This window comes from Ovis canadensis, chromosome X (genome assembly GCF_042477335.2).
Source record: "Ovis canadensis isolate MfBH-ARS-UI-01 breed Bighorn chromosome X, ARS-UI_OviCan_v2, whole genome shotgun sequence".
Taxonomy (NCBI): Eukaryota; Metazoa; Chordata; class Mammalia; order Artiodactyla; family Bovidae; genus Ovis; species Ovis canadensis.
In genome coordinates this window covers 7,145,472-7,159,677 of record NC_091727.1, presented here as the reverse complement: position 1 = coordinate 7,159,677, position 14,206 = coordinate 7,145,472, and the positions used below count along the sequence as shown (strand labels likewise).

The following is a 14,206-nucleotide window of genomic DNA, read 5'->3' as shown; positions in this document are numbered from 1 at the left end:
TATTTCTGGGCAAAATCCATTTCAGAGTCTTCCAGTAGGCAAAATAACACCTCCCTGTGTACGTGCTCTGTCACTCAGTCGTGTCCGACTCTTTGCGACCCCGTGGACTGTAGCCCACCAGGCTCCTCTGTCCATGGGATTCTCCAGGCAAGAATACTGGAGTGGGTTGCCACTTCCTCCTCCAGGGGATCTTTCCAACCCAGGGATCGGACCCGTGTCTGCTGCATTGGCAGGCGGATTCTTTACCACTGAGCCACCTGGGAAGCCCAAACAATACCTACACACAGCATTAAAATTTAATATAAAATGACTTAGAATTTTTAAAAATATCTAAGCTTGTTATTCAAAGTGTGTGTGTGTGTGTGTTTTTTTTTTTTAAAAAAAGCATCTGAACCAACCACTTGTTTTGGTTTTATAACGTGTTATACATGTTATGTTACTTACATTCCTAAGCTCAGTCACTCAGTTGCCTCTGAGTCTTTTCGACCCCATGGACTATAGCCTTCCAGGCTCCTCTGTCCATGGGATTCTCCAGGCCAGAATACTGGAGTGGGTTGCCATTTCTTTCTCCACGTTACTTAGATTACTAAGCCCTTCCAAACTAGATAATCATTCTGGACACCCGTCACTTAAAGAGAACCTGGGTATGCAGAATGCAAAAGAGAGTCTACACTGGGGCCTCCCCTCTGCCCTTCAGAGTCCAAATCTGACCGTGTTCCCATGGGTCTTTAGACACCCACTTGTCCCACCAGCAAGCAGGCCCCCAGGCCTCCTCTCCCTCCTCCCACCACCAGTTCTCACGGCTTGTGCTCCGAACAGAACTCAGATCGTCTTGTTTTCAGACCCTTACATATGTTCCTCGAATTCAGAACAAGCTTCTGAACACATGCAAGGGTGTCCCACCCTTTCTGTCCACTGGACGGAAATGCCTGTTTCAAGCAATAAAAGCATCTGTCACCTATCCCATCCACAAAGGCAGCGAAAACAAACTTCACAAGGCACGTACTTTCTGACTCTAAACCTCCCAGGTGAGGAATGGACCACGAATGGACCACCACAACTAAGACCTGGCACACCCAAATAAATAAAAATAAAAGAAATATGACATGAAAAGTGAAATGTTTTCCCACATCCACATGTCACTCTCAGTACTGATAATGCAGAATAAAAAAATCACACTTGGAAAAAACTGTAACTGGTACTCCAGCAGCCACCCCTAAAGAGTGCTTCTTCTGACCACCGTGCAGGGAGCAAACCCTTTGGGGGCACTGCGTAAAACCCTGAGGTCAATGCAGCTGACTGCTTCTGGGGGACCAAACCTGCTGCTGACCCCTGGGAACACACCACACCGAACCCCAAAGGTTCTCCTCTTTAAAAGTGCAGAGGTTGATGAGGTGACCCCAAAGAAACGCTACACCACGACAGCATCTCTCACGTCCCTTCCACCCCGAAGGGCTCAGAAACTGCCACACCAGGACACTAGTTTCCTGATTTACTAGGACAATCGCCTATTCCACAGAACAATGAGGCTGCTCCGTTAATGTGGCAAAGAACAAAACTTCTTCCTTCTTCACTTTCTGAACCTCCTCCATTGATGCTATTTTGGTTCCCCCCAAAAAATCCTTTGGGATATGTCTTCAAGTCTACTAAAAACTGAAGTACGAGGGGAGGTCAATTTACTTTTTAAATTTACAGCCAATCTTGGAAAAGACTGGACTAATTCTGTTAACAAAAGGCAGGTCATGAGCCAACTGTGAAATACCAAGTGGAGGATTATTTCTCTATATAAAAGCAGCCACGGGAATTTCTTGGCTGTGCAGTAGTTAAGACTCTGGCTCCATTACTTGGGGGCCCTGAGTCTGATCTCTCGTCAGGGAACTAAGATCTTGCAAGAATTCCATGGAATGCTCTAGGCACGAATACTGCAGTGGGTAGCCGTTCCCTTCTCCAGGGGTTTTTCCCAACCCAGGGATCGAACCCGGGTCTCCCACATTGCAGGCGGATTCTTTCCCAGCTGAGCCACCAGGGAAGTCCATGAATACTGGAGTGGGTAGCCTATCCCTTCTCCAGGGGATCTTCCCGACCCAGAAACTGAACCGTGGTCTGCTGCACTGCAGGCAGATTCTTTACCAGCTGAGCCACCAGAGAAGCCAGGAAGCTTTGTAGCCAGCGTGGCCCAAAACAATCACCAAAACCTCTGAGCTGCCCAGCTGTACTGTTCTAGTTCCTACATGTAAAAGCATCATGTCCCCAATTTCACTCTCTGACCCCCTCAAATTATCCCAACTCCTATTCACAATTTGCTTTCTATGCAAGTATGCTTGCCTGCCCCAGAGCTCAGTACAGTGCTAGAAACACCTGGATGTCCGCATATATCACTCCACATTAGCATGAGACCCGAAAATCCGGTAGCCTGCCACCTTGTGTTAAAAATGGGCCATGACACTTTGCTTCATTTAGAGAATCAGCTATTGCCAGGGATAAGACTTAAGGAATCAAAATCACTTCGTAAGTCAAAAATTAACACTCAGCAGTAATGAAAGAAGGAATCTTGTAAGAACTGACAGTTACCAGGAACTCTGCTCAATACTATGTGACAAGCACAGGAAAAGAATCTAAAAAAGAGTGTGTGTATATATATACATGTATGTATATATAACTGATTCAATTTGCTGTCTTTTCCAAAGAGTCAGCCGTTCGCATCAGGTGGCCAAAGTATCGGAGCTTTAGCTAAGTTAACTATACTCCAACATAAAACTAAGTAAAACAAAGAAGAAAAGGAAACCTTTCAAACTTGTGATGTTGGATTCATCCTTGGCTAAGAGATGAATCACTCATGTACTTCCTAAGTGTACGCTCACACATGTATGCACAGACACACACACACATGTCCACATCGGGACTGTCACAGTTGACACAGGGCAGCCAACAGACTCCATGCTTTGACGGCCTGCTCATCTCTGTTCGTAAACAAGGCTTGACGCCCAGGTCTTACCTTTTCACCACCAGCTTCAGGGTCTTATGCGACCCCTTCACCAGGCAGATGGCCTCCTGTCTAAACCCAGACAGACCGACGTCATTGATGCCCACAATCTCGTCTCCGGCCAGCAGTTTGTCCACGGCCGCAGCTTTGCTGCCTTCTTCAACCTGCAATGCAGAAAGAGGCCCCACACCGAATGAGCAAACCAATCCCCAGGACGCAGACAGGAGGATGTGTCAGTGACAGCTCCGTGCCACCCACCAGTTCTCGAATGACCCAGGAGTGAAGGGATCCAGCTTGGGCCCCCGATTCCCTGCGGCAGACCAGGGATGCACCCTTCTCCTGGTTTGTACCCCTCATCCAGTCTGCATCTGCAAGGCCTACCTTTTACGGAAGGGGCAGCAGAGTACACAGACACTCAAAAACACACCAGAAACAGGGGATCCAGATGGACCCCTTTTTGTCTGGATCTCCTTCCTCCAAAAAAAAAAAAACAGATGGGTATTTTAAAATTATTGACAAGTTATGTCTCACCCATCAATCCTGCACCTAGAGCTTCCCTGGGGGTCCTCTGGTTAAAGAATCTGCCTGCCAATGCAGGAGACATGGGTTAGATCCCTGGTCAGGGAAGAGTCTGTGTCCCACAGCGCAAGTAAGCTCATGCACGACAAGCGCTGAGCCTGGGCTCCAGAGCCCGGGGGGTCACAACTACTGAAGCCTGTGCGCCCAAGAGCCCGTGTTCTGCAACAAGAGAAGCCATCACAATGAGACGTCCACATGCCGCAAGTGGACAGGGGCCCTTGCTCGCCACAACTGGAGAAAGCCCACGTGCACCAACAAAAGACCCACAGGAGCCAAAAAAAAACAAATTTTTTTTTTTTAAAGTCCTGCACCTAGGACTTTTTCTGTAACAGGTTTCTTTCACTGTTTTTTTTTTTTTTAAATTTCTGTAACAGCTCTATTTAGCTATAAGTCAAATACACACCAATCCACCCATGTACACACGAATGAATGGACTGTTAGTTGTACTCAGAGTCATCCAACCATCACCACCCACCCAGCTGCGAACAGGCTTCCTAAGCCCAGAAGAAACCTCGTGCCTGTCAGCAGTCACTCTCCAGCCCTCCCCGGAAACCATGTACGTGTACATGTACACGTATGTACTGTGGACACTTGATATACACAGTCATACAACAGGTGGGCTTGTGTGTCTGGCTTCCTTCACTCATGATGTGTTTTCCAGGTGCGTCTGTGTTGACCCCTGTATCGGAACTCCGTTCCTTTTTATGGCTGAGTGACACTCCATCGTACCGATCGACCACATTCGATTTATCTGTTCATCAGGGATGGATATATTTCCTTTGTTTCTACTTATTGGGCTATTCAGTCAGTTCAGCTCAGTCGTATCCGACTCTTTGCCACCCCACGGACTGCAGCACGCCAGGCCTCCCTGTCCATCACCCACTCCCAGAGTTTACTCAAACTCATGTCCATTGAGTCGGTGATGCCATCCAACCATCTCATCCTCTGTCGTCCCCTTCTCCTCTCACCTTCAGACTTTCCCAGCATCAGGGTCTTTTTCAATGAGTCAGTTCTTCACATCAGGTGGCCAAAGTACTGGAGTTTCAGTATCAGTCCTTCCAATGAACACCCAGGACTGATCTCCTCTAGGATGGGCTGGTTGATCTCCTTGCAGTCCAAGGGACTCTCAAGAGTCTCCTCCAACAACACAGGTGAAAAGCATCGATTCTTCGGCGCTCAGCCTCCTTTAGACCCACGGCCACATCCGTACATTTGCTGTCAGGGCCCCGTGAGTGCGTCTGTGTGTGAATATGCATCCTCATTTCCCTTGGGTGTACAACTAACTAGGAGTAGAATGTCGGGGTCCTATGGTGACTAGAGTGAACATTTTGCGGACCTGCTAGACTGCTTTAAAAAAATTATCTATTTCGCTGTGCTGGGTCTTAGTTGCAACACGTGCCATCTTTCATCTTCATTGTGGCATGGGGTCTTAGCTGTGGCAAGACCACAGGTCTCAGCTGTTCCTGACCATGGGATCAAACCCGTGTGTATAAAACACTTCCTACTCAGAGTTACACACAATATGTACACAAGTGGACTGACCAACTCCTTAAAAGGATTTTATGACTTTTATCCTGAGAATTTTCAATCTGTAAATCCTTAACCCAGCTTTTCTTATATAGCAATAATCCAACTAGGCATCGAGTAAGCCATCAAGTAACCAATCTACTTTCTGTACCAGCACCCTGCAAACTGTGTGCTGTGCTTAGTCGCTCAGTCATCTCCAGCTTTCTGCTACCCCATGGACTGCAGCCCGCCAGGCTCCCCGTCCATGGGATTCTCCAGGCCAGAATACTGGAGTGGGCTGCCATGCCCTCCTCCAGGGGACCTTCCAGGGGATCTTCCCAACCCAGGGATCGAACCCAGGTCTCCTGCACTGCAGGCAGATTCTTTACAGTCTGAGCCATTAGGGAAGCCCCAGAATACTGGAGTGGGTAGCCTGTCCCTTCTCCAGCAGAGCTTCCCGACCCAGGAATCGAACCGGGGTCTCCTGTACTGCAGGCGGATTCTTTACCACCTGAGCTACCAGGGAAGCCCTATGACCCATGAATCAAATCTAGCCAGCTAGGACTTCCCTGGTGGGCCAGTGGTTAAGACTCCATGCTCCCAATGCAGGAGGCCCGGGCCCCATCCCTGACCAGGGAAGATCCCACATGCCAGGTGGGGTGCCCTCCCCTCAACCTCCCTGCAGAAAATCCAGCCAGCTGTCTTGTTTTTGTTTTGGGTAAATAAAATTTTACTGGAATACAACCACACCCATTTGTTTATACACTGCTACAGTTGGGGGCCCATAAAGCCAAAAATATTTACTACTTGGCTTGTTACTTTAAAAACAAAAGCTGTCAACCCCTGTTCTACACCAAAAAGCCATTCTTTGTACAAACTGCTAGGAAAACTAGTGACAAAGATGACTGTTTATGTGCATACCAGGGTACAATTTTGCAAGTTCTCTGCGCTCCCACTATATGCCAGGGCTGACCTGAAAATCAGTTCCAAACCTCACCGGGCACTAAAGCAAGGAAACGTTCCTCCTCTGGGAGTTGTAGAGCTGGAAATGAAGCCACTGACAGGCTCAAAGATGAAACCACACGGTACTTGGATCCGTCTCTCCGCCTGCACCCAAGGACAACTCAACCCCTCCTTAGGGGTAACAGAGTAATTATTTATTGCAAGTTGACACCATAAACAAAACATAATGAACAAAATGACCACTCCAAACAGAACTATGAAGCAATTCGTTCGGCTAACAACCAGTTTCCAAGTCTAGACGATTTTTAATCCCAACGTAATGACAGATCCCAACGTTAATAAGCTTCCACCCGGCCAAGATTACACACTCAGCCAGAAACAGCCAAGGTGAAGGACATGTGGTGGAGAATTTAGGTTTCAACATGCCCCAGCTGGGGGTGCCCAAGGGCTGTGTCCAATCCGAGGGTTGGTGGGCAGTTACCTCAGGTGGGAGGGAGGTGGGAGTCCCCGGGGAAAAAGATGGAGTGAGCAGCAGGGGAAGAAACTTACAAGATTGGAGAGGCAGGGATAGAGGCTGCCCACACAGAAAACAGACCCATAAACAGCGGAGGACAGAATCCTTGGGCTGCCTGGCAGAAGAGGATGAAGGAGCAGGAGATGGAGGAGAAAGAAGGGGTGGGTGTCCCCAAAGAGAAAACAACCAGACACGCGCAGAGCTGGTGAATCTCAGCATCACAAGAAAGCCTTTAGGTGAAACCATGACGATGGAGGAAGCTGCAGGGTCTTAGGACAGGTTCTGAAGGCAGCCCTTCCTACAGGCAACTCATTACCTGTAACGACTCGGCCATGACCTGGTGAGCTTTTCCGTCTCATCCCCGCAAACCCTTGCACGTGAGACTCTCTCAAAGTGCTATCATTAACGTCTGGCTAAGGGACTTGCCTGGAGGTCCAGTGGCTAAGACTCTGAGCTCCCAAATGCAGAGTGCCCAGGGTTCGATCCCTGGTCAGGGAACTAGATCCCACGTGCCACAACTAAAGATTCTGAACACTGCAATGAAGATGGAAGATCTTCAATGAAGATCTGGCTCAGACAAATAAATGAAAAATTTTTTGAACAAAGGTCTGGCTTGACCCCGAAGCCCAAATCACATCTGGTTGCTTTCCTTCATCTGCAAAGACTTAACAACTCCTGCTCCAGCCGCAAAGACCGCATTCCAAGGCAGCCCATCTGCCTCATCCAAACCACACTCCACCTACACTCTCAGCAAAAACAAAATGGCTCCAGGTTTGGGAGACAGAGTAGCCAGGTATCTCTGCCTGCCTCAGCTTCCTTGCCAAGACAAAGCATTTGTCCAACGTTTTTCATGTTCATGGCAAAGAAAGCTGCAAACCAGGCAGCTTTGAAGACCTCGGGTCTGTACTCTTGACCCCATCAAGCTTCTCCCGTGAGGAAGACTTCATTAGGCTTGAACCTGGTGAAGCCCAGACCTGAAGCTGGCCCTAGGGCGCCAGGAATACGGCTCTGCCTGTCGACTGTGTATAGTCTATCGTGCATTACACGTGAGTCGTCATGCCTCGAACGCATCGAGCATTGCATACACGCACGCTCCTTTTATTGCCATCCTCTGTTTAACAGTCAAGAGAGTGCCGGGCATTGCCAGTCGCAGAGGGCACCGTCTGCAGAAGCCACAAACGGGGCAGTCCTGTTCTACAACCACCGGGCAAAGTTCTCAGTGTCCTTTGCTAAGGGGAAAAAAAAAAAACTCCCTTTACAAAAAGGCAGGCAGGCAAGGACCAAGGAATCCACACCACCCACGATGCCTGTCCATGTACCCCGGTCAGAAGGAAAGCCCCAAGCTCACTTGCCAGGCCAAATATTCCGGTTTGGATTATTCAGTGGAATTCTGTTTGCCAAACTCCTGTTGAGTTTTTAGGGCTTCAAAGTGTCCAAAAATGAGCAGAGTGCCTTGCTGTCCTGATGGAAACATTTACTCTGGAAACAGCAAGAGAGAGGGAAGGGAAAAACCAAAGCCAGTCTATGGAAGTCTTTCTGGAAGCAAGCTTTCATGTTTCATCCAACGGATGTTGTTACAGATGATCGAAGATGACACCCACCAAGGGCGGGGGGACCCCGATTCTCGTGACAGCCGGGAGCCACTCAGGGAGGGAGCGAGTCAGGGCAACGGGGGTGAGAGGGGAGGGGCTCGGGACTGGGGACGAAAGACCTTCACCCCCAGACAGCAGCTTGAAAGGGCCAGCAGAGATGGGCGTGGACATTCCATGGGAAGGGGTCAGGGCACGGGCCCACCTGAAGAATGTCAGCCTGGAAAGCGCAGCACCCTGGCAACGGGAGCCTTGAAGATAAGGCCAGAAAGAGGAAGGTGAGGAATCTGACCTTGAGTTTCAGAAGCTGGAAGGATACCCTGGAGGCAGCGGTGGGGCGGGGTGGGGGAGGGGGTCCCAGAAGGCCTGGCAGAGAAGCAGAGGAGTGACCCTGTATCATGCGAGCAAATGCTTGTCTAGCAGCTTCATCTTCTAGGTAGACAGGAGAAAGCATCTCTCCTGCCCAGAACACATCACAGATCGGCAGCCGCACGTGCTAAAACCAAGACAGGCCAGGGAACACAAACGTAAGCAAGGACTCTGGCAGCTGGGAAGGCAGGCTGAGGGACATATTCACTGATGGACATCAAGGGCCACTGCAGGAAAGGGGTGTGCAGTAGAGCTCAGATATGGAGCTTTGATGGCCTGGGAAAATCGCAACCACTGGAGATCAGAATGGAAGGGGGAGGAATGTTTAGATCTGGGATCAGATTTCAAAGGCCATGAATCATACCCATGACTTATCAGCTATGACTAGAAAGCCATCCAGGGGAGAGCGTAAGACAGCACTGGCTTCTAGGGGCCAGGACAATCACTGACGTCACCTCCCTGGTCACCCTCCCTTGTTCTCTGAAGCGAGAGCTGAGTCATCCAGGAAGAGGATCTAATTGCGAAGCAATCAGAGAGCGCATCTTTGGTAACAGAGAATCCAGGAGCAGCAGGGGTGGGGGGGAATCAAAAACCTCCACTGAAATGTATCCAGACTTGTACATACTCTCATCTCTGGTCTCTGTCTCCTTGGACAATCTCGGTGAGTATCTTATCAGCCATCTGTGGAATTCAAGCTTCCCAAGAACTCTCAGTTCAGTTCCCATTCTTCACACTCCCATGGACTGCAGCATGCCAGGCTTCCCTGTCCATCACCAGCTCCTGGAGCTTGCTCAAACTAATGTCCACTGAGTGGGTGATGCCATCCAACCATCTCATCCTCTGTCGTCCCCTTCTCCTCCTGCCTTCAATCTTTCCCAGCATCAGGGTCTTTTCCAATGAGTCAGTTCTTTGTATCAGGTGGCCAAAGGATTGGAGCTTCACCTTCAGCATCAGTCCTTCCAATGGATATTCAGGACTGATTTCCTTCAGGATGGACTGGTTGGATCTCCTTGCAGTCCAAGGGACTCTCAAGAGTCTTCTCCAACACCACAGTTCAAAAGCATCAATTCTTCGACACTCAGCTTTCTTTATAGTCCAACTCTCACATCCATACATGACCATTGGAAAGACCATAGCTTTGACTAGACGGGCCTTTGTTGGCAAAGTAGTTGAGTGGAGAATCCCATGGACAGAAGAGGCTAGCGGGCTATGGTCCACAGGGTTGCAGAGACTTGGACACAACTGAAGCGACTGAGCACAGCACACATGTCCTGAGCATCAGCTGACTATTTCATGAGGGGGAATTTTTTTAACACAAAACATACTCAATGTCAATCTGGTGTCACAATTGTGCACAAAATAGGTCTTGAACATTTAAAATGACCTCGACTCCCAGGGGTTTTAGTAGAATCACTTCCCAAAGAAAAGCACTCCTTGATCTTGGCTCTTTCTTGTTCCACATCATGACACTCCAATCTCCCATAATGTGCCATGAACATGCCACGAAAAAGTGAAAATCGAGCATGCTGTGCTTACGATATTAAACGATGAGTTAATGGGACCTATATGATGGCACAGCCTATCAATATTTGGTTCCTCTTGGTGGCTTAAATGGTAAAGCATCTGCCTGCAATGCAGGAGACCTGGGTTCAATCCTAGGGTTGGAAAGATCCCCTGGAGAAGGAAATGGCACCCCACTCCAGTACTCTTGCCTGGAAAATACCATGGACGGAGGAGCCTGGTAGGCTATAGTCCATGGGGTTGCAGAGAGTTGGACACGACTGAGCAACTTCACTAAGGAAAAGTAGCTTCTGCATTTTAGGCTAGAAAGTCACTGGAATATCTGTTTAGAAAGGAAAGTGAAGTTGCTCAGTTGTTTCCAACTCTTTGCAACCCCATGGGCTGTAGTCTATCAGACTCCTCAGTCCATGGAATTTTCCAGGCAAGAGTACTGGAGTGAGTCGCCATTTCCTTTTCCAGGGGAGCTTCCCAAACCAGGGATTGAACCCAGGTCTCCTGCATTGCAGGCAGACACTTTACCATCTGAGCCACCAGGGAAGCACCAGGAAGTTCAGAAAGGAAACTATGTAGTTTTTTAGATGTTCAGTACCTACATTAAGAAGGGTGTACACTGTTTACAATGGCCAGGACATGGAAGCAACCTAGATGTCCATCAGCAGACGACTGGATAAGAAAGCTGTGGTACATATACACAATGGCATATTACTCAGCCATTAAAAAGACTGCATTTGAATCAGTTCTAATGAGGTGAATGAAACTGGAGCCTATTATACAGAGTGAAGTAAGTCAGAAAGAAAAACACCAATTCAGTATACTAATGCACATATATGGAATTTAGAAAGATGGTAACGATGACCCTATATGCGAGACAGCAAAAGAGACACAGAACAGACCTTTGGACTCTGTGGGAGAAGGCGAGGGTGGGATGATTTGAGAGAATAACCTTGAAACATGTATATTACCATATGTGAAACAGATCGCCAGTCCAGGTTTGATGCATGAGACAGGGTGCTCGGGGCTGGTGCATCCCCCAGAGGGATGGGATGGGGAGGGAGATGGAAGAGGGGTTTAGGATGGGGGACACATGTACACCCATGGCTGATTCATGTCAATGTATAGCAAAAACCACTACAATATTATAAAGTAATTAGGCTCCAATTAAAATAAATTAATTTTTTACAAAAGAAGGGTGTACACACTGAACCGTGTACAAATCCTCAAAACAACCAATAAAACTTCAATTAGAGGAAAATTACTTTCCTCGTGCTTGACAAAATGTTATCTCGAAAAATAAGAAAAGTGGTAACCACCTCCACATGCCCAAAAAAAAGCCTAAGAAACCCCCAAACCAACCTGATACATTTCAGATTCAGATGAACAAGTCTGCATTTAGTCCCGTACATAAGAACATAAGGATGCACCCTGAAGATTCTAACACACTCCCTCCACTCATTGCCAAGGTGAGGGCTGCATCACACGGGGCTCCAAGACCAAGAAAGGCAGACGTGGCCTGGAGAAGCGGACAGAGCCAGGCTGATGGACAGAGTAGGCCAAGGAGAAGTCTGAAGGACCTGGAGCCATCAGAGGCTGCAGTTAGCAACCAGAAGTCCACAGAGAAACAGGAAAGACGCTGACTGCTCAAGACCATTTAAGAAACATAATTTGGGGGGGCGGGGGGCAGGGAGGGCAGATCTTCCCTGGTGGTCTAATAGATACGAATTGCTTGCCAGTGGAGGGGAGACAGGTTCAATCCCTGGTCTGGGAAAATCCCACACGTTGCAGAGTAACTAGTCCCATGGGCCACAACTACTGAGCCTGTGGTCTAGAGCCTGGGAGCCGCATCCAGTGAGCCCACGTGTTGCAAGTATGGAAGCCCTAGCGCCCGAGAGCCCACGCTCTGCAACACGAGAAGCCACCACAATGAGAAGCCTGTGCACGACAAATGGAAAGTGACAATGTTAGTTGCTCAGTCATCTCCGACTCTCTGTGACCCTGTGGATTCTAGCCCGCCAGGCTCTTCTGTCCATGGGATTCTCCAGGCAAGAATACTGGAGTGGGATCCCCCTCCTCCAGGGGATCTTCCCCACCCAGGGATGGTACTCGGGTCTCCATAATTGCAGGCAGATTCTTTACCATTTGAGCCACCAGGGAAGCCCACCTCAGCTACTGGGTAGCCCTTACCTGCTGCGACTAGAGAAAGCCCTTGTGCAACAAGGAAGACCCAGCACAGCCACAAACAAATGCATTAATTGTTGTTCAGTAGCTCAGTCCTGTTCAACTCTTTGCGACCCCATGGACTGCAGCACGCCAGGCTGCCCTGTCCTTCACCATCTCCCGGTGTTTGCTCAAACTCATGTCCATTGAGTCTGTGATGCCATCCAACCATCTCATGCTCTGTCGTCCCCTTCTCCTCCTGCCCTCAATCTTTCCCAGCATCAGCGTCTTTTCTAATGAGTCAGCTCTTCCCATCAGGTGGCCAAAGTATTGAGAGAGCTTCAGCTTCAGCATCAGTCCTTCCAATGAATATTCACGACTGATCTCCTTTAGGATGGACTTGTTGGAGCTCCTTGCAGTCTAAAGGGCTCTTAAGAGTCTTCTTCAATAGCACAGTTCAAAAGCATCAAATACATAAATAAAACAGTGCAATTTTTAAAAAAGAAACACAAAGGGAAGGAAATTTGCATCAGGGGGTCAGTGGTAGCAATTCAGAACCCAAGCCAGACTTGACAGGGAACCCTGACAGGACTGTTCAACTCTGAGCCCAGAGCCCACAGCCTCCCCAGGGGAAGACGAAGCCCAAGGTACATGGCTGCTCTCCAAGAGGGGTGAACGTCCAGGGCCTCAGGGCTCTGCAGAGTCCTGAGCCTCAGGGACAGCACAGCACTTCGAAGAACACAGGCCAACCCGTGGAGGGGATGCTGTGTGCAGGGCAACACCCAGGGGGCATTTTCGGAACACCCCTGCCTGGTGAGGGGAAGTCACAATCCAGGAAAAAGGTGTGCAGAGGATACCCATTCCAGTGCCACGCCAGTTAGCAATGCAGTGCGTCTTAAGCACAAATCACCAGTCACCAGCTGAGTGGTGATACTGGGGCTGCACAGGGGCACCTTTGGCCGGGGGGGGGGGGGGGGGGGGGGCGCCAGGCTGTGCCTCGGGAAGGTTCGTCAGCAGAGGGCACCAGAGGGACACTGGTGAAGTCAGTGTCCCTCTGAAGTCAGCCCTGCTCCCGAGAGAAGGCAGTGTCTTGACTCTTTTCAAACCAATGGACTGCAACACGCCAGGCTTCCCTGTCCTTCACCATCTCCCAGAGCTTGCTCAAACTCATGTCCATTGACTCGGTGATGCCATCCAACCATCTCATCTTCTGTTGTCCCCTTCTCCTCCTACCTTCAATCCTTCCCAGTATCAGGGTCTTTTCCAAGGAGTAAGTTCCTCGTATCAGGTGGCCAGAGTATTGGAGTTTCAGCTTCAGCATCAGTCCTTCCAAAGAATGTTCAGGACTCACATCATTTAGGATGGACTGGTTGCATCTCCTTGCAGTTCTGTTGCTCAGTCGTGTCTTGCCTCTTTTCAAACCAATGGACTGCGGTGTGCAAGGCCTCCCTATCCACCGCCAGCTCCCGGAGCTTGCTCAAACTCGCGTCCGCCGCATTGGTGATACCATCCAACCATCTTCATCCTCTGTCGTCCCCTTCCCCATCCCACCTTCAATCTTTGCCAGCATCAGAGAGGTCACCAGCCTCAAGCCCGGAAGTGGTCACTGTTCCTTCCAGCTGCCGTACTCTTCAGAGCTCTCTTTACCCCAAAGAGCACTTAGTTAACCATTCTTCACTAAGTTAATAATAAGGAATCGTCTGCTGATAGTAATTCTTTACACCCGGGGTGGTAAACTTCTGCACCGAGAGAGCCATATGGTAAGTTATTTTAAGCTTTGTTGGGGGGTGGGGGTGGTGTCTTCCGGTCTCCATGGCAACCACACAACCCCACCAAACAGACGAGCTGGAAGGGGCGTGTTGGTATGTGGCCAATGCCCAGAAGCCTGCTTTCTATTAAGCAGCCCCTGTTCCAATTACTGCGCGCTTTCTGCCTCCCAACCGGACCCTGACAGACAATTTCACGTGACAAGCACGGTGATGGAGGCATACATGGGCCCCAGCATCACAGAGCGGGGAGCAGTCAGAC

The 14,206-nt window shown here is 49.3% G+C and overlaps 1 protein-coding gene across 3 annotated transcripts in view; it reads right to left on the bottom strand.

The window, feature by feature from the left end:
- The window catches only part of SHROOM2 (shroom family member 2), a 145,276-nt gene that overhangs the window by 72,496 nt on the left and 58,574 nt on the right, over positions 1–14,206 (bottom strand). For all 3 annotated transcript variants that reach the window (XM_070289714.1, XM_070289715.1, XM_070289716.1), the window contains exon 2: positions 2,996–3,147. In XM_070289714.1, coding sequence (XP_070145815.1) covers positions 2,996–3,147 — 152 coding nt within the window. The remainder of the gene's footprint in view (positions 1–2,995; positions 3,148–14,206) is intronic.